Source organism: Eleginops maclovinus, chromosome 5 (assembly GCF_036324505.1).
Source record: "Eleginops maclovinus isolate JMC-PN-2008 ecotype Puerto Natales chromosome 5, JC_Emac_rtc_rv5, whole genome shotgun sequence".
Classification (NCBI taxonomy): Eukaryota; Metazoa; Chordata; class Actinopteri; order Perciformes; family Eleginopidae; genus Eleginops; species Eleginops maclovinus.
In genome coordinates, this window is record NC_086353.1 from 21,818,240 (window position 1) to 21,843,009 (window position 24,770).

Here is a 24,770-nt window from a genome sequence, read left to right on the forward strand (position 1 = left end):
ACTTGCTCAAATAACTCCTATTGACCCTGAACTTTTTTAAACTGTATACTGAAGAAGAAATGTGTCACAACATAATGACATTTGCCAAGTCAGGAAAAAGGACTTAAAAGTTATTCAATATTAGCCAAGGTTATTTAGAGAGAGGAGGCTTCAGGCTTAATAGGGGCACTGTAGACTTCGTTTTAATTCAAAATCAGCCAAATCCCTCAAATTACCACATGTTTTTGACACAAATCCATATTTATCTTAGAATAAGTCATTGCTACATCCAAGTGATTTTAATAAAGTGGGTCACGAATGATGAATGGAAAAAAATCTGTTTATAAAAAGAACATTTTTAAAGGTTGTTTTGTTTCCCATATTTTTTTATTGAGTTTACCTTGTCTCCTCTTTGGCGTGTCGCGTTTGCAATGTTGGACCGCAGCTGGTTCGAAGCTTTTTGCATCACATCAAACCACCTAAAAGTGGAAAAAGACAACAGATTATGTCAAGTTTTATTTGTCTTTTCATCTGCACTGTCCTCTTTTGCTGTAAAAACGTACACTTCCCCACTGTTGGATGGATAAAGGATATCTGAATTCAAGCTCCCGTTTCTAATCTTTGTGTCTCTACCACTCACCCAGAGGTGTCCTGCTCCTGTTCAGCCTGCACCATGTTGCGTAGGCTGGCATCAGCTAAAGCCTGGGTGAAGTGCGTGTACGGCGCCATGAAGCAGTAGTGGTAGAGGCCTGGGCGCAGGCTGGAGGAGCCGAGGCGCAGAGCCTTGCCCTGGGAGCGGCTGGGTCCGCTCAGGACGCTCTCGCACTGAGAGGCCAGGTTGGTGCCAAACAGGGTCTTCAACAGCTGAAGACAAAAACGTCATTTAAAAAGTTGAAAAACAGGGCCATATGCTCATTTGCACTTGCACTTGTATGTAGCTCCTCTACTGTGACGTGTACATGATTTAATGTTCAAAGAGATCTTTATTTTTCCTCATGCTGCATATGCTTCACCCTCTGTCTGCTAATAAAAGCATTTGTGTTATGTAGTGATGTCACTATCTTACAGAAATAAACAAAAGGAGACTAAGCTAGGCATTTCAGGCAGGAAAGAGAATTTCCCTCCCTCCTTATTTTTATAAGGAAATAGGTCAAGATCTGTTTTGCTCCAAAATCCTCATCTATTTCTGGAAGGGTCTTGTAGGATTTCCCCCATTATTAACTTTGTTTAGTGTTTCCTTGTAATTGAGTGATCTTGAATGAGACATTCCCTTTGAGACATCTGCAGGCACAACACGTTAGTGGTACAACAAAAACCCTCCATATTTTGTTATGTCTGAGATCGGACTGATTGGCTGGCCCTGAATAATACTGATAAAAGTGTATCAGGCAGTGATTGGTGATGTTTTTGTAGAAAGAACAGTTCTGAAACCATAACTGCTTTTAAAAATGGGATTCACAACTAGATAATCATTTATCTATCTTGTATTTCTAAAAGTTGTGTGTCAATAAAGGTGCAGGCAACATGACATTCGGCTGGTATTATATCATGTGTGTATAAATGATGTATGGAACCATCGCTCAGGGAAACCCGATCCTTTACAGGCCCTGTCGTAAAGCACCACTTCATTCTGTGTGGAGTCGCAGCGGTTGCAGCACACTGGTCAGTGTTGGAACCATAAAGACTGCCCACACACACACACACACACACACAGATTACTGACCTGTTGTACACAAACTGTTGCCATGGTGGGTTCTCTGGAGAAGCAGGACTTCAGGTAGCTCAAGATTTCCTCCACACACTGACGGAACAAACACACACACCATTTTATTCAACGGATTGAGTCCATGTGAACAACTGATATACATCGGCTTATATGAAGAAACAGATGCACTATAAACACTATAAAAATGTCTGATTTCCGTCAGAGCTGTTTGAATATCTTTACCTTGCTGATGTCATGCAGTGTGGTGAGCTCCAGGAGCTGAGAGAGAACATCTAGAGCTGAACGCAGAAATCCTCCGAACTTCTCCTGGCTAGTGTGGAGGTCCAGCGTCACCTAGGCCAGAAGAAAACACGATTAACACCAGGCTATTTAGGATTTTAAAAAATGTTTTAAATGTGTAATAACTGTTATTTAGGGCTGTACAAATGAGTTTAAAGCTCCATTCACAGAATCGCCAGTTATTCATTTTGTTTAAACAGGTACTCCTACAGAGAGGCGGATAAAGATGAGGCTACTCTAATATTATTACTGATGGAGAGTATTTTAAGCTGGATGCACGCTACCTTGTAGTTGGCGTGCGTGGCTTTGAGGACGTCGTAGAGCTTGAGGTAGGTAGGCAGGTGGTAGAAGTTGCCGAGGGTGGTAGATTTGTTCACAGCGGTGGACCCAGTGCCGTCTGCTGGCCTGCCTGCTCACAACACAAACATTTTCAATAATCAGAAACATAAGCAAGATTTTCTGTTAAGGCTGCACCATAGAGGAAAAGGTTACGAGTGAAATATTCAGTAAGGCTAAATATGTGAGAATGTCATTGTGAATTCTCAAAAAGAGAAAATGAATGTCTCATTCCCTCTGTAACCATTAATCACATTGCAATATCAGTCAATATAATAGCAACTTGTCTAGGTCTTTTCCAAAATTGAGCTGCCCTCTTGTCTGCCTGTGCTGCTGCATGGGCACTGAGCATGTGTTATGGTCTGTGGTGTAAAGTAACTAAGTACACTTACTCAAGTACTGTACCCAAGTATAATTTTGAGGTGTTGTTCTTAACACGAGTTTCTCCATTTACTGCTATTTGTACTTCTACAATTCAGAGGTAATATTGTACTTTACCTACATTTATTTAATACCTTTAGTAGTTTGCAGATATTGATTAATGACATAAAACATCGACACCTACATTAGACTTTTACAACACCTGGACTAAAATCACAAACTACTACTGATTTACTACTATAAGTAAAAAAACAATTGTTCCACCTTTACCAACTATGCTAAACATATTAATGCATCGATAATTAAATGATACATACACACAGTACATCATTCCAAAATGTACCAATTTGCATTATGTGTACTTATATTTTAAAGCTTATAATTTTGTACTTTTACTTGAGTCACATTTTGATTACAGGACATTTACTAGTAACAGAGTTTTCCTACACTTCTAGATTTACTCAAAAGATTTGAGTATTTTTTCCACCTCTGCCTGGGTTTATACTGTATATAGATCTATAAATATGCTGTGTAGAGATATATAAATATATGGCATATAGATATATACATACACTGTATATGGATATAAATATACTGTATATGTACCTGTGTTGATGTCAACGCTCTTCTTTGGGCTCATGGGGACAGCACTGGGCTCCACGGCATCCTTCTCCTTGCCTTTCCTCCTGATGGGACTGAGGGAGGGGGTGTTGCTCAGGGAGGGGAGGGTGGCCTTAAAAAAAGGGGGAACAGATTAAATCATTATTAAATAATATAACAATCAGCCTTGCAACTCTGTCGTACGCAGAGATGACTCATCAAAGCAAACTGAAGTAGTGGTTACTTTAACAGCAGGTCCGGGCGGTGTGTCGTCCAGCACGTGGGCGCAGATGTTGAGGATCTTCAGTATGTGAGAGAAGAGCTGCTCCACCATGGCCACCAGGGAGCGCTCCGACAGCCCTGCCCAGGGCTCCTCCATCTTATTGGGGCCTCCACTGGTGTTGGTGCTACCACCGCTGCCTTCCTCCTCTCCAGCCCAGGGGTTACGCATGCATTTAGGAGCCACAGCTGGGAACATGAAGAACACACTTTATACGGCTTCTGTCTGTAAAAGTGGGGGTTTTTTTTAAGTGGAGTCACCCCAAAAAAAAATGACAGTACTTAAAATATTTCACTCATTTGAAGTAAGGCACCAGCTCCTCAATGTTCCGGCAGGTTTCTAGCCATTTCTATCTTCATTTTTCTAAGACACTTAAGGCATAAAGGCACAGGCAGCATGACATCCAGCTGGTATTATATCATGTGTGTATAAAAGATGTATGGAACCATCGCTCAGGGAAACTCGATCCTTTATAGGCCCTGTCGTAAAGCACCACTTCACTCTGTGTGGAGTCGTAGCGGTCCAGCACACTGCTCAGTGTTGGAACCATAAAGACTTCCACACACACACACACACGTAAATCACTTTGGCTGAAGCATCAGCTAAATGAAATATAATGTTTTCAAATTGTGGGTGAAACTGTTGTTTGAGGAACACTATTGTTTATTCAAATTTCAGAAGAGGTGATCTTTACAGTCCAGAATTTAACAGGACACTTTAATGATTTAAATGGGTTTAGATTGATACATTGTGAATTAGTCGTTAATTTAAATAGACCTTTATTTTGTTCTCTTTTGTAAATGATTATTTGCAATAAGTAAGCCTCGCAGAATACTTGATTGCTGAACTTGTCAAGAACTGCAGCCCTGTTGCAAATACAATTATCAGTCAAATTGTATTTTTATAGCCCAAAATCACAACTTACACTACAACAGCACAGGACATCTGTCCTTAGACCCTCACAGCAGAAAAAAAAAAAGTCCCCAAAAAAGCCCACAATTAATGGGGAGATTTGGAATAAACCTCCTTCAGAACAGCAAAGGAGGGATCCTCTTCCAAGATGATATATAAATCTACAGTTTTGATGAATATTACTCACCAGCAAGCAGATTGCCAGACAGCAGAAGTGCATCTTGGTGTGAGGCCAGATCCAGTGGAAACCAGGCAGAGGAGAGTAAGGAGAGCACCATGTTGGCCATGCCTACTGTCAGAGTCCTGCGCTCAGTGTCAGACGAGGAGGGGGCTGAAGAGGCCGGAGCACTGCCGGTCTGTGATACACTGCAGAGCAGAGAGACAGAGGAGTATCAGTTAGGATTGAGAAGAGAGGAAGTAAAAGGAAAGGAGGCTGAAGTCACAAGACAAGGAGTACACGTACCTGAGGGCCCGGCCCCTGCTGCGGTTCAGACTAGAGCGGGAAGAGAAGCTGCTGCTGGAGCTCACATAGCCGCAGTGCCAGCCTGTACACCAAGTGCACACTGGGAAATGTGTAGCCAGGAGGCATAAGGCCTCACAGCAGCCAAACTGTAGAGAAACAAGACAAAAGCAATAGTTTTCAAACATGTTTACATAATACATTTTAAAAAATCATACGAGAGATTTTCTATCCAGGAGGCAAACTAAAATGTGTGAAAGCTCACAGTCATGGCTTTGGAGGTAGAGGAGGTGAAAGCGTGGGAGACGGCGGTGACGACTCTGGACAAATTGTTCTCGATTGTGACATCAGACACGTTGTTGGACAAGTTGTAGCCTCTGTACGTCCTGGCAGAGAAAGGAGACAGATTGTGTTCTGTGATTTTGCCGCATACTGGAACAACTGACCAATGAGATCTTGAGCCTATGAGATGCCACATCAAAAGCAGTGTGTTTACGTACCTTGTGATGGTACTAACTGTGAACTGGGAGGGGGGCTGGGCCTCGTGCATCAGCAGCTGCAGGTAGACTGAACTCTGGTCGCGAGCAATCGCCACTACTGGGTCCACTTGACCCTGGTCGCAGTCGTAGAACAACCTGGAAACCAGTCTGGTGCGAGAGAGGGGCACAGAGACATGTGGGCAGGGTTAGAGGGAACCTTAAAAAGAAAACACTTAAGACTCCGCAAAAGTACGTACAACGAAAACTTTGACTTAAAAATGCTGAAGAGAATGCAGTGAGCACAAAGCAAACCAAAGTCATTTGTTTTGGTCATCCAACAAAAACCCACTTATCTAATAAAATGACTAAAAAAATAAACCCCGGAAGAAAGCTTCTTACTTGCTACCAATAACAATTAAACACGTTACAAGGAGCTGGTTAAAAGAAGATAATCTAATGAACTCTAAATGAAAGGATCTTGTTAATAATGACATGGAACAAATGGCCTTGAAAATGAGAAAAGTAGTTAACATCTTTGAAGATAGAAGGGAAAATGGGTGAGGTATACAAGACAAATCAATCCTAATGACCCTCTGGTTATACATCAATGATGTATCCTTATCTGGCAGCTAAATCCTAATTCATTTCTAAAAATGTAAATAAAATACAAAAGTACAAACCAATTTTTCTTGTGTGAAAGAAACTTGCTTTTCTGCCCTAAAGTCCAGTATACCTGATGTGTATTTAATAAACACAGTATATGATTAGAGAAAGTTCACCTGCTGACAGCTGATGCTGCCACGTGTCGGACTCTGGGGTCGTCATCCCCCAACAGTCGGATGACCACATCGTTCAGGACTCGGTCCTGCAGCCGCAGCCGCTAGATAAAGAGGAATAGGATATATTAGGGAAAGCATGTTTCAAAGTTCAGTGTTATTTTGTGTGGTTAACAATAGAAATAAGTCAAGTTTAACATTTAAAAACATAAAATCCTAACTTTTCCACAGCAAGACTACCAGGAGGGTAGAATGGAGAGCTTACCCCAGTGTAGTGATGATCCCCTTTGTGCAAATGTTCTGTTCTCCTCTCCAGGAAATTCACTAACCTAAAAGAGGGAATATTTTTAGTTAGTTATAGTCACATCAAAAGACTTACTATAACACACAGACAGAAAGACAGACAGACACAGAGAGAGAGAGAGAGAGAGAGAATTTTTGGGAACTCTAAATAGAACATCTGTAACCATTACTGAACAAAAACCATTAAAGAAACTCATTTTAAAAAATACTACATTAGCAAAGATAGAATATTGCAACACCCCTAACAGTTTGTAAATCAACAGCTTAGTTACTATGCATGTTTATAAAAATGAATAGCAAGATGCCTGAGCAAGTAGTTCGATTAACAAAACGAAGTTGAAAAATGTATGCTACCGAAAGTCCATCTCTGCCAGAGTCTCCAAAAGCTCAGTGCGAACGAGCCAATAGGAAGAGTCCCTCAGAGCGAGAAGGTCTATCATCAACTGAAGGCCCAGCTCACTCAGGGTACTGCTGCACACCGTCATGAGGCAGTGCTGAAACACACATTTTAAAAAGGTCAGGCTCCAAACACACACCCAATGATTACTAACACTCGTTACTATCATCACACAGCTTAGATTAATACTTGATATGGGGTGGTCACTTTGGACATTCAGTAGTCTGCTCTTTCTGTTAAAAACTCAACATTCCAGCCGTTACTACGTAGAAGAACAGACTATTTTTCCTAAGTGGAAGCAGAATGATCATTTTAGATCAATAAAATCATGTTTAAAGCCAACTGCTGTGTCCATTTCTTTTTGTAATTAGCCATGTAATAAGCGGGATAATATACAAGGCTTTCATGTCTTACCCTCACTGCAGAGCAGGCCATCTTGCAGGTGACGGAGGATTCATCTTTCAGAGTTCTCTGGAGCAAAGGCAACAAATCCACCAGGGACAGAGGGTTACCTGAAGATCAACAACATGCAGGTGAGAGGGAATCATTGGAGAGCCAGCACCAAGACAAACACACCTGATCACACACACTAACCTGTTGCACTCTGCACACTGGCCAGCCAGCTGTGTATGTTGTAGCGTGTTTTGGTGAGTGCGGCTTGTATGATGGCTGCGCAGAGGATGGCTATGGCCCCTCTGATCTGGGGGTCCCCGTGGTCAGCCAGGCCCAGCATGTCACTGATATACTGTTGTTCTGCAGGGGGGGCAAACAAAAAGGGTAGGGGTCAAAACACGGGCTGAAGACTGAAAATTGAGTGGCAATATATTTATTTTGAAGGATCAACTGCAGTATGTGTCAAAAATGAACACAAGATATTTTGACATGTAGGAAAAGCATTGGTCAAAACTCAATGGCTGTATTTCATTCAGCTGCTTTAATGTCAGATTCCTGGGCTAGTTGTTTTTACTTTTTGTCAAAGTGAGTCAGTTGACCTGGAAGGGTCTGAAAGCGCAGCCATGATGAGACTTGGTGGGATTCTCTAAATGCTAATGAAAGGTTCTGCAACGTCTTTAATGGACATGCGGTCCCATGACCTGTTCAGGCGTCACATCTAAATAGGGTTTTTTCTCTAATGTTTATGTGTCCCTACCTGCTACTGGAGTGCCGTCCAGCGGCTCCAGGTAGAGGGAATTAAAGAAGGCTTCAGGGTGGAGCGCTGCCGCCGCCCCGATGCAGCTGACCGCCAGAGCCTTCACGCTCACTCGCACCTCCTTATCGGGGGTCAGACCTGGGAAACATGGCAGAGAAGAGATTATTGTACAGGCACAATGATGTCAGTATTTTGATAGTTGGTTTCCTTTCTTGTGTGTTGAAAGTGTGTCTCTAAATCTTGTTTTAATTGTTAAAAATAACTAAAGATCGGATCTTGAACTGGATCTGGTTAGGTGGAAAAGGGGCATCAGTGTAGATGCATTTGAGGCAAGGCATTTATTTATATTTAAATGCACCTAATGCATATTTGGAGCAGTTTTTATAACACTCACCATTTTTCTGTCCTGTCAGTAGGAAGGAAGCAGCAAGAAGCCGAACACAGTGCACCAGTGGCTCCGCCCCCTGGTCTGTATAATGTCCGATTGGCCCCTTTATCCGTGATGGCTGAGAAGAAGAGTTGTAGAATTAGAGCCAGATTTATACTCATGTCGCTTCCTTCACAATATGGTGCGAAAATGCGGGTGCGGGTGTGTCCATACCTTGTTGACAGGTTCGGGTTCGGCAGGCTCGTCCTTCGGTATGAAGCGGTCCACGCTGCTGTCCGAACCCTGCCGGTTGTGGCCTCGGCCATCGAAGAGATGAGGTTTGCTCAGAGCTGCACACATGGAACCAATAAGCATCTTTAAAGCCTTATATCGATAGTCACTACTAGTTTTCAGCAGGAAAACTGATTTTTTTCTGTGAGCGCACAACTGAGATCCAAGAGCCGCCTCCTTTTAGTTACCGTTAAGTCGGACAAGCTTGACAGTATTCATTTCTGGGCCAGCAACATGATTTTTGTATGCAATAAAAAAGGAAATATTATTCTTGATCACTTTTATATATAGCCATATAAGTGACTTTAGCACACCATATAGCCTTAGGGAAATAATATAAACAGTAAAGTCAGCTTTAATTGTCAGTAACTAAACCAAATCTAGTTCATGTATTCACTATATAAAAGGCGAAAGTAAATATGGTTAATGTTGGTGATCTGTCCGTAAAGATTTTGACACCAATCAAACATTACTTGCCTCGTAATGTTCCCTTTGTTTTGACATAGCATATCTCAGTGTCACAGGAAAGGGAAAAGTTCAGAAGTTTTTCCAGATTAAAAGCTTCCATAAATGTGATTGGAACAAAGAGCGAATGGGGCGGGACTTAGGAAAGGTGTGAATCCACATACCCAGTGCTGACTGTATGAAGGGCTCGTGGGGCTCTTCCTGGGACGAAGGGGCTGCTCCTTCCTCCTCTTCATCCTGCAATGTCCCGATTTGCATCCCGGAGTACTGGCTCTCACTGCCGTCCAGCACCTGATGCACACACACAGAGCAAGCCCCTCCAGTTAGGAACAAAGCTTACACAAACACACACACCATATGCAACATCTTTAAAATGCCACCGCATGCAGAGTATATTGAAATAGTTCAGACTCATTCAGTTAGATTTGTTGGATTGGAGACAAACGACGACGTCAAGTCAAACAAACGTTCCCGTTTAAACACGACTGGATCATGCTTGGGTCACTTCATTTACAGCAAAGTAACTACACACAGACACAGGAAAAAGCACAGGGTTGCAAACTCAATCCACCAGAGGAAGAGCAAGCTTTTGATCCAAACCACTCAACTTTGAAATTGATTCATTTTAAAAATCAGGTAAGTGAGTATTTTTACAGTAACAGTACAGAAATGTTATTTTTCCAAGCAAGATGTATAGAATTCTTCCTTAAAAAAGAGGAAATAAATCATTATTTATCCAGTTTTGACCGTCGCTGGAACAAAAGCCTGTCAGCGTCTCTTGAAAGGCAAATCTGAAAATGAACAGATGGCCTTCATGCTTCTACTTTGAACTCCTCACTGCAAGCCATCAGCATGGGGTTTTTCGGTTGCTTGATTTTACTAAGATCTTTTGAAAGCTTCTCATTGTTGGGAGAGAATCACTGGAAACGAGGGGGAGAGAAAAGGGGGCAGAATGTTTTCGCAATAACAACAAGAAGGGGAACGGAGCAATAGGCAGGGGAGTGCATGGAGGATCGAAAGGAGACAGAAAAAGCCAAAAGTTTCCAGACAAGCAAGCCCCTCCCACTCCGTTCAAAGTGTCCAATTGGCTGACCTTGTCACTAGTGCTAGAGGAGGAGGTGGCATAGAAGGAGGAAGAGGAGGAGAAAGAGAAAGAAGACGACGAAGAAGAAGCAGTAGACGGAAGAGTCGCTGTCTGAGGCATCGGGACCCTCAGTGGAAGTTGGTGAGGGAGGGGACGGCTCCATCACCCGCGGCAATGGAGTGCGTGACTGCGGCGAAGCGGGGAGAGGGGTAAAGGAGAGGGGGGGAGGACCGTAGAGGTAGAACTGTTAGAGTGGACAATCTCACAGCAAAATGTCTGTGTGGGAGGGGGGGGGCAGCAAAACCCAAGTATGTGATAACTCATTCTTAGGGGCACTCAAAGCTTTTAAACCAGTGACTGTTAGCTAAGATATCGACTAAAAGAATAAGAGTTGAAACAATTGTATTTATTATTTTGATTATTATTTAAATGTATTTCTAATTGGAGCTGCCTTTCCCAATTTTTTGCAGAATTCGATTTGCTAGAATTAAAAGAAATATAAATGAATGCATTTACAACAATTTTGTTACCACTGTTAATTCTCACCTAATGGTATAATAATAATAAAACCATGTAATTATTTTAACTAATGGCATCAACTAGGACCACTAGATTAATAGGATCTTGTTATAAAAAATGTTAAATTGTGTGAGACTGTACCTCTAGAGATTACTTTGGATTAGCTTGTGTTACTTCCTTTGTGCTAAAGAACTTTAAATATGTCTTTCACTAAGTCATATATGAAGCTGATCGACTGATGTGTTGCTCTCTCAAAAGAAACATACTCTAATTTAGAAAATTGTTCACAGTGATGTTAAAGTGAATGCAATTTGTAGGTAATGGGCCGCAAAATTACTAATCTAGACCCTATTCTAGAAATCCTAACTCGAAGCGTAGCTAGAGTAGCATCATTCACTCTCTGGGACTATGCCATGAGGGCCATCAGTGTCACAGTTAATTATGCCGGTGCATGGTAATTAAGTCTTTCAGACTCTAGGGAAGCCCGCTGTCCTCTGCATTTCATACACACACAGAAGTCCTGTTTATTTAAGCTGTGCTGTATTAAATCTCCCTGGCATGCCCACAGTCATACTGACCAGTTCTGCTACGTCCGAAGGGGTGACGGCTGAGTCGGGCCCCTCCGTGGTGGTCTGCGAGGAGTCGCTGGGTGGAAGTGAGCGGTCGTTGGTGCTGAGCAAAGGCCCGCCTTCTCCTAAGGGCGCTGCCTCGGTCTCTGGTGTGGTGTAGTCGGCCGTTTCCGGAGTAACGTTGGCCCCACCGCTGGAGCTGCGACTCAGCATTTCCTCCTCGTTGTCGTTGGGTGACTCTGGAGTGTCTGAAGCCGAAGTCCCGCCTCCGCCCTGCTCCGAGGAGGCACTGAGGTCCACAGACTCGCCGGGCTGCAGGGTATGCTGGGAGGAGCGCGGCTGCTCGGTGATGATGTCCACCTGGGCCGCAGAGGAGCCGTCTGCACCGACGACTGACGCTAAAGGAAAGATGCAAAAGAAATTATTACATCCGTTAGAGTCACCATACTTGGTATTGAAGCTGATAATCCAAATTGTACTTCCTGGTAGGCGCATCTCACCTGTGAATGTGACCTCTGTTCTTTCAGCGTCATCCTCCAAACCTTCCTCCTCTCCAGAGAGCATTTTACCTGGAAACACCAGTCAAGAGTCAACATGACATCTGCAAGAGCTATGACTAGACTGGTGCAAATGTACTAGTACATTAAAAAACAACAAAAGACTGTACTTCATATTTTCTTGGATATCTACATTAAAATGAGTGAATAATGTGCATTATTAAAAATAAATCTCAAATTTATAGGACATACAACCAGCATAGGCGACTCAGTCTAAGGTAAATTAGCCCAAAACCAGATTAAAACATCAGTTGGAGAGTAGCGGTGAGCAAGGAAGAGTAATAGACTAGTCACCTCTTGGTTTCCTAAGAAGGAGTGGACTGCAGGAAGACCCTCCCCCCGCTGCAAGTGGCAGGAAATAGGAAGTAGAAACAGGAGAGAAGCAGCAAAAGCTCAGAAGGACTCGTTGGAAACGGCATAATTATTTAAAGACGAAACAGGGAAAGTTAGCAAGCAAAGAAAAAGGCTGTGATCGCGGACCAAAGCAGGAACTAGAGCGGAGCGACAGCACAGTTTGCTCGACTACATTACCTGGCGAAGGTTAGGGTTAATAAACTAAAGCTACCTGAAGCAGATATTTTAGCATCCCGAGTACCAGGCGGCTACGTAGAGCCCGGATTATATTGTACGAAAGCTTAATGGAGGCAACCCCATCTGAGTGATGCGTTTACCAATGAGCTCGAGGATGCTGCCGGAGCGAGCGCGGCTCTCGGCGTCCTGCCGGAACACGGTGCCATGCAGGATGCTGCCCGCCGTGATGAGCATGTGCAGGAGCTCTGGCGGGGGGGTCCTGAACATCTGCTGCAGGAGCTCCAGAGATGCTGTGACCACATTGTGATCCCAGTGCTGCGTGTAGTGTAAAGTCAGCTCGTACACCTTCGGACACACAAATGTGACAGTTGGCAAAAACTCAACAACAAAAAAACAATCCAATCACTTTTCTCTCTACCTGAAGGAGCTGCTCAGGTGAGGGCTGGACGTCAGCCTCCTTCCTCATGACTCCGAAGCTTCCTTTGAGGCTGGATGTGTTAACCTGCTGCTGCAGCAGAGGCATCAGGTAGCGAAGGGTCAACAGCACCCCCAGAATTAGGTGGGTGGGGTGCTCCTCATCCACAGGAACCAGCAGACCTAGCACATGAAAGGAAAGGTCAGGGTGTGTGTTCCTTATTGGTGTATGTCGCCTGGGTGCTTTAACTAGCTCTCTAATGTTCAATTAATCTTATAGGGGTAATTCAGAGGATTTTTAAGTGGGCTCCTCTTTACTGTAAGTGTGGAAAATATGCTAAATTTAACATAAAAAGGACATGATTTTTTTTTTTTAAAAGGTAAATAAGTGATGAAGTATATTGCTTTGCTTTTCTTCCAGTTTTCCTGCCTCCTTCCCCAAACTTGGGGCATGTTGAATGCCATCTAATGCACTTGATAAGCACCTCAGACCAACCGACCGAAAGGTCCAAACTAGCCTTTAAATGAAACCGAGAAGGTGAAAATTGCAGAGTATGTGTGGCCTTACCCAGCAGAACATTAAGGAGCCAAGTGTAGAAGTAGCTGGTGCGTCTGGAGTGTTGGCACACGGAGACAGCGGAGCTGGCTGCTGTGCGCCTGATGGTGGGGGAGCTGGACTTCAGGTTGGCCACAAATGACTTCAGCAACACCTGGGAAAACGATGTGTAACGTAATCAGAACACTTTATTCATCCCAAAAGAAATTGGGTTGTGACAGTTGCTGCATTTTAGATTTTTATTATAGAATATAAAACAGGTTATACATGTAATTTAAAAAATAAGTTGAATATAGAATGTGCATTAAATTAAATAAAGATATTTACGTTTATATACACAAGTACAATTTCCAATAAAAGCTAGAACTAAATACCTAAAATAATTGATATAAAAGATTTTTAAAAGGTTGAAGAAAATGTGTGTATTGTACAACAATATATACCAGTCCTGTTACAATATGTACAGTGGTGTTTTAGTTCTCAATTATTTTTGATTTCACGTAGACAAAATGGAGCAAAAACAGCCATTAAAAGCTAAAGTTATCTAATCCCAAATTAAATTTCCATAATAAACAGTTGTGATGTTTCTGCTCTGTGCAGATACCTTGATCTCGCCGTCATTGGCGAAGTGCCCCAAGGCAGACATGATCTTAGGCATTGCAGCAGCCAGAGTCTCCTGCACCGTCTCCTCCTGCCGCTTGGTAATTCGAGAGAGGCATGGCAACAGGTTCACCAGGTAGGGTCTGCAACACAGGAGGAGGAAGGGATTAAAAAGCAAAGTAGTAAAACGTTGGGATCAAACTACAATTTCGAGTGAGTGAATGTCAATCATAAAAACAAACAAAAACAGACTGAAAATAGTCATTTATCGCAGAACACAAAAAGTCATACATGTTGATACTTGGTATTTATTTTAGAAACATGGGCTCATTTGAACTTTGTGTTTTCAAAAGCATTCGACATTTCTTTTTATGTTATAATAAAAATGTATTCGTTTCGCACGCAAAAAAGGGAACAAATCACAAAAAAAGTATCAGTGGAAAAATGTGTTAGCGTTAGTAATCGATGTTTCTTCAACCAATACATTCTGATTGTGAGGCATGCAAATGTTAAAAGTAACACATTTTTACTTTAACTCACTACTGATTTTTTTAAGGTCAATTTAAAATCTGCACCAAAACGTGCAATGCTTCAGATGGGTTTTCCCCTTATGTTTGGCCTAATGTAATTAAAACAGTTATGTCAGGTGAATGAAGTACAAAGCCCTTTCCAGGCGTTGTGTGTGCATACCTGCATTTCTGTGGTCTGATGAGGTGAGCGAGCTCGGCAAACCTCCACAGAGCCGCCCTCAGACTCCGAGAGGCACCATTCTACAGAGACACACAAAGAGTCATTCGCATCCGAGTGATTTCAATTTCACTCTTTACATTAAACACAAACACGCATATCTTTATACCTTTTTAATTTCTTTGTACAGTTCCAGCTGCAGTCTAGGCAGGTTGGAGTCCATCAGCGCCTGAAAACAAACCATTTTTAAAATAATTATTTAAGTTGGGGTTTTTTTTTCACACTTTTTTTGTTGCAAGCTATTTTGGGTAACAATTATAATGTATCTTGATTGTCTTCAAATGGCTTGATGAGGTGATAATACTTTTTATCGTAATATACAAACCAAGGCTTATTGTTCGGTGAAGGCACTAAAAATGTATAAATGATATTTTTACTTTTGGGCCACCAGTGACTTTAATGGAGACAAAGGGGGAAAAGGAGGGAGGGAGAAGTACAGGGTCCTGCTCACTTTAATGATTTTGTTCAAGCACTCGTCGGCTACCATCCGGACATCTGATTCGCTGTCATCACTGCAGAGCAGGAACATCTCCATAGCGATGCCCAGCAGTTTCTGAAACTCTGGAGACGTTCTGCTCCCAGAACCATAGGGAGGAAAAGTGAGCCAAATGTCATTACGCACATACATATTTACCCCGGCAGTAACACTATTCTGAAGGGAATACAATTTCAATGCAGCCCAGCTCAAATTTCATTCCACAAACACACCGTTAAATGTTCATTTGATTGAATAAAACAAGTTAAACCAACAAGGCCTACCTCAGAGACTGAGCCACGATGTTTTCACATATTGTCAGACAGTGGGTGACCCTGTCCTTCTTCGTAGTAGCCTGTTCTTTTTTCCTGTAAAAGAGAACGTGTGGAGTTTGAGAAGAGGAACAGAAAACAAGAGAAAAGAGGAACTGAAAAGTACCTCCAAGAAATGAAATTGTCGACAGGACTATAATTAAATATCTTACTAACAGCCAGCACAACAGCGAAGTGGATGGAATGCCGAATAACTGAAGTCAGTGCAGCCAAGTAAAACACGGCAACACTGGTCATGTATGCAACTGGATAATGCTGTGTATAAAGAGTACAGCATGTAGAGAAGGAAAATTAATACTTGTGGTGCAGCTAATTCAACTCAGCTGCTGTGCATTATGTTGAGTGCAAATAAGTGGCAATGTTCTGTGATCTCTACATAATTGATTATTCCATTGACTTTTAAACACTACCATCATCATCATCCAAAAATAGTCGTTAATACAGCGGACTGTTTAATTACGAACCAGGCCTACACCATATTGATCACCTGCAACCCCAACTCAGTGTATGTCAGATTTAGTCCAACTCGCTCTGGATTTACTGCAGCATCAGACAGAATGATCATCACAGGAAACGAGGCAGCTGCAGTTTTCATAGGCAGACACCACAGCGGCTTTCCACACACTGCATAAGATCAATGCATGACATGGTTTTCCCCTTACTGGCTGACCAAATTTAAATATATTGAGTTTATGTTATACTATCCAGGGTAATAGCTTTTGCTGTAATGGTTTCTAAGAATTTACTTATTTAAAAACAACAAAAGTAATTACATTAGAAGATTACCTAAATGCATTTGTGAACTGTATACTGATCATAAATGAGAAGGCAGAGTCCATTATAGAGAGTGTATTGCTAGAAGTTGACTGATTTCCTTGAATGGATTGACTGGTTTTAATACTACATTTTTTTTAATTTATTTTTTTTAAAGTTGGAAAATATGGTCAATACTTAAAGTGTTTGGCATGTGTTATTCCTTTAATTAAAAAGCTTGTTTACTTGACCAGGATCGAAAACAGAACAAGGCATGCAGCCATACATCACTTGAAGCTCCATTGATTGGGATGGAGAGAAATTGGTAGACTTAAGTGACGTCAGTCCATCAGCCGGGGCATTGGTAAAAGTAGTGATGATAGCTAACTTTGTGCAAATAATTACAAATGTTACACCCACAGTTACAATGCATCGTTTCAAACTGAAATGCTCTTCCGAAACCAACTTATTAAGCCACTGAGCCTTTTAATTGCCCCTGGCCTGTTCCCTTTAGCAGGTGCGTGGGCATCAATTAGCGAACGCCTTAAGAGTTAGCCCTCATTCAGCTAGACTAAATAGCTGCCTATCTGATACCCATTATTGTCAATATCGGCGACAAAGTCCCACTAAGCATTGCTGCAATATCTTACAAGTACAGTTAAATAACAGAAGTTTAAATACCAGGTAAGACATCTGGTTTATATGTTAGCGTAACTGGCTTTATGCTATTGAGCCATGGTTACGTTACCTAGGAGGTACTAACGTTAGCTCGCAAGCTAAACTGCCTCTGTTCGCATGCTATCCAGTCGGAGTAAGACACACATCTACTTACTGCCTCTGGACAAGCTCCTCTGCGGTTGGTGGTCCCTGCTGCTGCTGGAATGACTTCAAAGACTCAAAGGCCTTCATCAATTTCTCCATGGTGGCCATTTTAGCAATCAACAGTAAGCAAGCTAGCTAGGCTAACTAATATTTACTATGTGAGCTAGCTAGCTAGCTAGCACACTGGAGAGAGCAAACGGTGCGTAGTGCAACGAGAGTGCTAACACTGCTCGCGACAACTACCACCGGCTCTCGGCCTTCTCTACGTGCAAGGTAGCTCTTATTGTTTTACAATGTAAAACCTAAATGAACAAAATGTTGGTGGATAATAAGCCATCGTTGATGCTGCTCTGCGTTCCCCCGACAAACCACACCAGGAAGTGGCCTATGTGACAGTTTGACACAAATAGGAGGGGTATAACTTTAGCGGCCAATGAAATGGCCATGTTATATTGAGTGACTTGAGAAACAGCCAATGAGTGACTAAGGCTTTTTTTTCTTTTGTTGTTATTGTTGCTGTCACGGGACCGCAGTAGTCCAGATTGAAAAATCATATTTGAGCAATACCAATGCTTTATTGCTGGTTTTTATCAGTGCGAAGAAGTGGGAGGTGTGGACATGTGGAGTCTGAATAAGCTTCCTCTGAATCGAATCAAGGATGAATACACGTGCATTGAAGTGTAATTTATATTGAGCTGCAGCCTCTTATCAAGCCCTGCCCCTGGATAGCAAGGTCAGCAATGGAAAAACCACAACTGATCAATACAAATACATCTATAACTTTAACCAATATGCTTTCTATGTAAAGGGTGAATGAACTTGTAGTGAGATCTGTATTTATAAATACTAAACTCAAGCAAAATTCCTAGATTAGAGACTTATTTTCTTTTATACACACAAGTTAATAAATGACAAAAATAAGTCAAGACACAAGTATTTTTTTATACAAATGGCAGTGTATTATTTCATAATTACAAATGTCAGATATGGTACAACAACCAGTGATACAACTTGTACAAGAATTAACAATGACTGCAGTGGTTGAACGACATGACTGTACAGATACAAAAAAAAGAAGAAAATCAAGAAGTCCCAGGCCCCACTTGAATACCAATAATGCGTTTTTTCATTCCTCCCTTCCTCGAGGGAATTTATCTGAAATATCGGGATAGAAGAGTGTGTAACCCTGGAGAACCACCAGGTATATATCTGTAGTTATTCAAAAATCAAATTCAAGCGACATCAAGGAACAGAGTATTTTGCACTTTAAAACGTTTCTGGTGAGTGCCATCCAACTTTTTCAAGGGGTGGGGGGCTCACCATTACCACCTTGGAGGAAGGCAGGAGAGAGGGAATGCATGTTATGGCTTCAAACAGGGCCAAACTCAACTGGTCACCTTGCCATTTATAAAGTTGTCCTCAGATACCAGTGAGATATGTTGGCACTAAAAGGTCATCATTTACATATACAAGGAACCTGAAGTATTACAAACCGATACATGCTTGAGTAATAAAACATATGTATTTTTTTTTTTAAAACAGGCATTACAATGCACTTAGTGCGGACATTCAAAACTGTTGAGCTGTTTAAAGTTTCCTTTATGTGAAGGAATTTCTCTCAGAATGGACGGAATGATAGAGAGGTTGGAAAAAAAGGCGAGATGTCAGAACTAAACTCGGTAAATTGGCACATACAATAAAGGCCGTCAGTCTTTCTTCAGCAATTTTTTTTTTCCGAGAACGAGACAAGTTTTACTTAATGTTGCTTTTGGTATCATTGGCATAAAAGTTCAAGACACTTCCTATAGTCATTGTCAAAACACCACCATAGTGTAATGAAACTAAACAGAATTTCTTTACTGCTATATGGATGTTAGAAGAGTAAAGTTCATACAATGAGAGAGGCATGGTTGGCAAACAGTTTTGTTTCCCTGTGAGAGTGAGTGAATGTGTGTTAGAGCTTAGTTACATATTAGAAATACATCATTTACAAGTTTTTTTTTGAGGCTAAAGAGCTAAAAGGCTAAAATCTACATAGGCAAGAGAAATCAGTTTCAAAATGTGCCTGAGAGCAACAAAAAAACATAACAGACACTCAGGAAAAAGTGACAACAAGCCAGCAACAGATGCACGCATCCGATTCCTGATTTTTCATAATGGAATGTGCAACAGGGGACAATTTTATTTTTTCAAAAAGCCAACTAGTTAACCAGATTGAGAATTATACACGTACTATTTTTAAATGTCTTCAATGGTTGAATTTCAAATGAGTGACATTCAAATCTCTACGTGATTTGAACTATTGTATGGTTGTACTTTGATGCATTGGATTGAACAGAAGCTGCATTTGCATACAATGTAATACACACACATACAGACACAGACACAGACACACACACACACACACACAGAGCCAACATGTCCAGATTGGGTATTCACAGCATTAAAAACAGGTGGTGGGGAGAGTAAACAGCAACTGCCTCAAAAGCAAAAATTCAAAAGCAAAATAGCTTCAATTGTCTCTGAAAATCAAATGAGGACAGACAGTTGGAAACATGCTGGGAAATGCGCAGTAAATGTATTTGTTCACGATTGGAAGAAAACACTTATTTCATGGTTGAAAAAATGCACACAACTGTGGTTCTGCAAGTGTTCCTGTACACAGATGATGGTAACTCGATACGTTTCTTCCTCTCTACACACAAAAACATCTGTGTAAAGCTGTTCCTATGACAGAACAACATACAAGATTTCAATGATGGGCGCTAATAGTAATGTTTTCATTTAGCACAAACTCAGCTAAAGCTAAACATGAGTTCTACTAGCGGGATATTAGCTATCTACGATCAACAGGCACAGTATCGTGACTTAGCGCAGAGGCTAATAGCTGCTAAGAGCAGAATCAAAGGAAGTTAGTTTTATGCAACAGCAATTTGTTATCTAGATGATGCCCTTGTCAGCTGCAGTTCAGATTTTTTATACAGTGCCAACATCATCATCATCATCGTCATTATCTATTTTCTCTCTTATTCGCCAGTAAACCTGTCAACAAATTATAGATTACCGGGATACTTCAAGGGGAAGGACTTCCGTTTATAATAACAAGAAAACTAAGAAAACACGAAACTAAGGAAAGCCAGGTTGTACAAAATAAAATAAGTTATAACAGGAAGGGGAACCAAGGGACAAAAAAGGTTTTGCCTGAGTGAATAATGTAACAGACTTTTACTTAACAGGTGTGCTCCTGAAGGGCACACGATCCAAGCGTTTGGCAGATCAAAGGAGATCTTTTGGAGGCCTAGGAATGCCCTGTGTTCCGAAAAAAAGCCTCCTTGAAATATACTAAATGTTTGCACATGCTGACAAAAAGATTGTCAGAAATAAATCCATCACTGCCTGAATTAAGTCGGCATGTACAGTAGGTTTTATATCACATGCCATACAGTCCAGAGGGGAAGATGAGGGTTATCATATCCGAACCGGTTTAAATCTAAGGGGCAGGTGGAGATAGGGAAACACATGGGAAGGCATAAGAAGCATGGCATCAAAACACTGCTAGACTAGATTCCTTTCCCCCCTCATATCATTAGGATCTATGCGCTTCGTTCAGATCTACCTGAGCCTTGAAGGGTGCAGAGGCTGAGGGGTTAGTTTAGGAACCGATGTGCTAACAAACACAAACATACAGCACATATAAAAACAAAAAGGCTTTATGCTACATTTAAAAAAAAAAAAAAAAAACTTACTGGTACTGTACTTCTTTTAAAAAAACTCCCCAATAAACATGGATCCATTCCAAAAGAAAATTAAAATAAAATAAAAGGAAATAAAAACGTAATGTATGCATTCAAGTGGTACTTTTATGGCTTTTTGTACAATACAACCTTTAGTGAAAATATACATCTAGACATAAATTCAAGTACAAATGTACAAAATCTTTAAACTCATACTTTTTTCTTTAATTATAATACACTTTTAATACAGCTCATAAATACAGGTCAACATTCACTGAGTTCCTAAGATTTGCGCTCTGTTGGAGTTTGTGGTGAAGTTCAGCGGCGAAGGGTGGGGGGGAGGAGGAGGAGGAGAAAGAGGCGGGTGGAGGAGGGAGTGGTTTAAAGTCGCGAGGGCTCTTCGATCTCGTCGTCACTGTAACCGCTCTTAAAACAGACCTGGGGAGAACCAGAAGTGAGGATATATCACTAACATTAGAAGCGTACATCTCTGCGCCATCTCACATGTGCGACCTTGACGTAACCACAGCACGAGAACAAGCATTTATGTAGTGCCCAAGATGGTGTCTGGCACTCAAACACACCACTATGAGCACGTTAGAAGAGTAGCAAATTTAGATGACATGTCCATCATAAAATGTTTTCATATAAGAAAACAACGTTATAAGTAATTCAGTTTTCGTTTCTTTTATGTAGTAATCCTTAATAGAGACCTGAAAATAGTTCTTTTGTGTGGGGGATACCTCATCTCATACTTTTTTAAAACCTGAAACACATTCAACACATACAGATGTGCAATGCCTTAGGTATTTCTCTGCCTGAGAGGCAAAAAAGGGCGAAAAAACATTCACAAGGCACTCACTGTAACCTTAAAATGTATTTCTGTGAGAATGTGTGAACATTTAAGGAATTGTCTCATTAGCATATTGACTTCTTTAATTAACATGTTGCTTATGTTACATACATTTCCAGACTAAGACATTAGTTAATTAATTAATTTAATGAGAACTCTTTTTACCGGTGGTTCAAACTAGTAGAGATCAAAATAAAAAGGTTTCTGTTTCAAAAACCTAAGCTGTCTTTTTTTTGCCTGTTTGTTTTGTGTATCTATCCAGATTACAACAATACTAAAATTGTAAAATAAGAAGAAGCCAATAAACATATTGTAAAATAAAACGTTTCTTTTATAAAGAAAAGGTGATGGTCAGTGGAAGTAACCTGTTAGCCTATCATCTCCTGTAACCAAATAAATACATTACATTTTGTTTAATACTGATAAACATCTCGTCTCTACTCATAACCACAAACCAGGTTCTGTTGGACCTTCTGTGACAAAGTGGCATGGCAACAAATACAGAATAGAATATAGAAAGGGAAAGAGAAAGAAGATAAAACTTAAACTAGGAATGACAAAACTGGAGATAACACAATTCAGAGGTTCAGGGGAGAAGTTTGGGCAAGGCGTAGGGTGGGAGGAAAAGGAAGGAAGGAAGGAAGGAAGGAAGGAAGGTAGGAAGGAAGGAAGGAAGGAAGGAAGGAAGGAAGGAAGGAAGGAAGGAAGGAAGGAAGGAAGGAAGGAAGGAAGAGAAGAAGTACCTTAGCCCCCACCCCCTCGTACAGTTGCCGGAGCACTAGCACTTGCCTCTCTTCTAAACAGGCGGTAGAAGAAGCCTCTCTTTGGTGGAGGGTTAGGCCGGTTCACGTCCAGGTCTGAGCACAGCGTCCCGTCAGTCTCGTAGACATTGATTTCTTTGAAGCACTCCATCTCAATCATCTGCAAACGAACAGGAGCTTGGGTTATGGATGATTTTTAATAGCTTACATGAGTTTAGTTTACTACTAAAAAGATCTGTGAGATTTTGACCTTAAAAAAAGGATTTACGGTCTCAAAAATGTCGATATCGGGGTCACGTGACGATGGTTGGCTGAAGGCTGTGTTTTCGCAGAGCTCCCGTGCCCTTGTAACATTTATTGCAAATTATTTAGCCATTGTGCTGTTTTCTTGCCCAAATTTCGCAACCCCGGTGTAACTCACGACAATGAAGTCAAGCGGACAATCACAGAAAGAAAAACCATCGAAGCAGAGACAGACTCAGCCGAAAATCTCTGACCATGCTTCGATACTAGCTGTGGCGTCGCCATTAGCTAATGCTAGCACCATGACTGATGCGAGTGCATTGGACATTTCTGCTATTATAAGAGAAGTCACCAAGAATATTGGTGAGGTTATGGAACAGAAACTATCCAAGTTCTCTGACACCCTAGACAGAATTACGAGCCGCCTAGATGATCAGTCCAAACGTATCGGCGAGGCAGAACAGCGGGTCTCCAATGTGGAGGACCAATTGGCCACCATGGAACAACGGCTCAAGGAGATGGAGAAGTGTAGTGCGGGTATGGCTCAAAGACTGGACGATGGGGAAAACCGGAGCCGACGGGACAACATAAGAATCCTCAATTTTAAGGAGAATGCCGAAGGCAACAACTCTATTCAGTTCTTTGAGTCCTGGCTACCAACAGCCCTTGGGCTTTCCACTGCGAAGGGTCGCATTAAAATCGACCGAGCCCACCGGAGCTTCAGACCAAAGGGTAATCGTCCTCGTCCAGTGATTATCAAGCTTCACAACTCGCGGGACAAGTTGAAAATTCTGTCGGCGGCGAAGAAGGCCCAGAATCTGGAATATGCGGGTTCCCCTATCTACATCGCTCAAGATCTGTCCCTGGCTGTTCGAGAGAAACGTCGCTCCTTCAATGATGTCTGCCAAAAACTTCTGGATAAGAAGATAAGGTTCGTGATGCGGTATCCTGCCAGGCTCGTCGTCAACTACAGAGGGTCCGAGCATACATTTGAAAATGCATATGAGGCACAAACGTTTGTGGACGGTTCTTTGGAGTAATATGTTACCGGTGAGCCTGGCATGCACTGGGGCTTGCTATATCCTTGTACATGTAGGTAGGCATTATTAGTTTTGGACACGTTGCAACTATCTTTTACTGCCTTTTTCATTTTATTTTCAACTAACTAGCCAATGATAATGTATTTAGAAAACGGGCAGGGTAGCCTTTGTATGGGCGCGGGGGCTGCATGGAGAGTTTTTGTTTAGTCCTTTTTCCCTCTCCGTAGTGATGACCTCTTTCGGTGTCGCGGACTGCTGTGCTACCCTTTGGGTGTTTTATTTTTACTTTCTTAAAAGTTTATTTTTGTTAATAACTCTTTACATTTGTCTGTTTCTGACCCCAGTTGGGGTATTGTTACATGGGCCGCGGTTCAAGTACGGCCGTTTTTTGTTTGACAGCACCACCTCTTGTCGCTTGCTTAACGTTAATGTTGATCATATCTCTGCAGACGGTCATCCCGCCACTAATGCGTTGTGTGTGATCTTAGCGACATGTATTCAATCTTTACTGCTATGCGTTTTAATAAGTAGGCTATCAGTCACGGTTACAGACGTAGTGTGCATATTGCATAAACTAGCCCAATATCAATGAGTGTAACTAAGATTATCACATGGAATGTTAAGGGGCTTAACAATGTAATTAAAAGACGCAAGGTTCTCACCTCGCTCAAAAAGGAAAAAAATAAAATAAAATGTCGATATCTTGCTATTGAGGATTATAATAACACAAGTAAAACCCTATCACAAAATAATAACTCCAGTGGATTTCTCCCTTTATTATTCGTCTTACTAACATCATTAACCCTACGCGCTAAATGGGGGAAAATGACTTAATACATTTCTCTCTGACTCCAAGAGAATAATTGGGGAAAATGTGATTGATATGAATGTCAAGAATGTCTTCATGCATTCTTAACTGTACCTGTGCTGTTTATTTCATTCCCAATCCTTGTCCTCAACTGTTATACGTTTTATAGGTCTATATGTCAGCATACAGGC

At 41.5% G+C, this 24,770-nt stretch overlaps 2 protein-coding genes and 2 non-coding genes across 9 annotated transcripts in view; all 4 read right to left on the reverse strand.

Moving 5' to 3' along the window:
* htt (huntingtin) overlaps positions 1–17,503 on the reverse strand; it is a 39,416-nt gene extending 21,913 nt beyond the window's left edge. For 4 of the 5 annotated variants that reach the window (XM_063883400.1, XM_063883398.1, XM_063883399.1 and 1 more), the window contains exons 1-31: positions 17,151–17,503; positions 15,518–15,601; positions 15,210–15,330; positions 14,868–14,927; positions 14,702–14,781; positions 14,016–14,154; positions 13,424–13,565; positions 12,860–13,038; positions 12,582–12,786; positions 11,854–11,922; positions 11,363–11,751; positions 9,346–9,472; positions 8,660–8,775; positions 8,453–8,564; positions 8,059–8,196; positions 7,503–7,661; positions 7,323–7,420; positions 6,866–7,005; positions 6,474–6,537; positions 6,212–6,312; positions 5,454–5,600; positions 5,219–5,339; positions 4,957–5,102; positions 4,681–4,859; positions 3,546–3,769; positions 3,308–3,434; positions 2,269–2,393; positions 1,928–2,038; positions 1,703–1,780; positions 620–843; positions 380–458 (exon numbers count right to left, since the gene is read on the reverse strand). In XM_063883400.1, the coding sequence (XP_063739470.1) occupies positions 380–458; positions 620–843; positions 1,703–1,780; positions 1,928–2,038; positions 2,269–2,393; positions 3,308–3,434; positions 3,546–3,769; positions 4,681–4,859; positions 4,957–5,102; positions 5,219–5,339; positions 5,454–5,600; positions 6,212–6,312; positions 6,474–6,537; positions 6,866–7,005; positions 7,323–7,420; positions 7,503–7,661; positions 8,059–8,196; positions 8,453–8,564; positions 8,660–8,775; positions 9,346–9,472; positions 11,363–11,751; positions 11,854–11,922; positions 12,582–12,786; positions 12,860–13,038; positions 13,424–13,565; positions 14,016–14,154; positions 14,702–14,781; positions 14,868–14,927; positions 15,210–15,330; positions 15,518–15,601; positions 17,151–17,248 (4,182 nt within the window). In that variant the 5' untranslated portion in view covers positions 17,249–17,503. Of the gene's footprint in view, positions 1–379; positions 459–619; positions 844–1,702; positions 1,781–1,927; positions 2,039–2,268; positions 2,394–3,307; positions 3,435–3,545; positions 3,770–4,680; positions 4,860–4,956; positions 5,103–5,218; positions 5,340–5,453; positions 5,601–6,211; positions 6,313–6,473; positions 6,538–6,865; positions 7,006–7,322; positions 7,421–7,502; positions 7,662–8,058; positions 8,197–8,452; positions 8,565–8,659; positions 8,776–9,345; positions 9,473–11,362; positions 11,752–11,853; positions 11,923–12,581; positions 12,787–12,859; positions 13,039–13,423; positions 13,566–14,015; positions 14,155–14,701; positions 14,782–14,867; positions 14,928–15,209; positions 15,331–15,517; positions 15,602–17,150 lie in introns of those variants that run through there. The other variant, XM_063883401.1, reaches the window with a different exon arrangement.
* Positions 1,542–1,671, reverse strand: LOC134865370 (small Cajal body-specific RNA 14). The gene has a single exon (XR_010165961.1). It is a non-coding gene; the product is annotated as a small Cajal body-specific RNA 14 (non-coding RNA).
* On the reverse strand, positions 4,016–4,143 carry LOC134865369 (small Cajal body-specific RNA 14). The gene has a single exon (XR_010165960.1). It is a non-coding gene; the product is annotated as a small Cajal body-specific RNA 14 (non-coding RNA).
* A 1,796-nt stretch (positions 17,504–19,299) lies between the features above and the next one.
* The window catches only part of grk4 (G protein-coupled receptor kinase 4), a 55,683-nt gene continuing 50,212 nt past the window's right edge, over positions 19,300–24,770 (reverse strand). Inside the window, exons 15-16 of one of the 2 annotated variants that reach the window (XM_063882798.1) lie at positions 22,471–22,648; positions 19,300–21,312 (exon numbers count right to left, since the gene is read on the reverse strand). In XM_063882798.1, the coding sequence (XP_063738868.1) occupies positions 22,472–22,648 (177 nt within the window). In that variant the 3' untranslated portion in view covers positions 19,300–21,312; position 22,471. The remainder of the gene's footprint in view (positions 21,313–22,470; positions 22,649–24,770) is intronic. The other variant, XM_063882797.1, reaches the window with a different exon arrangement.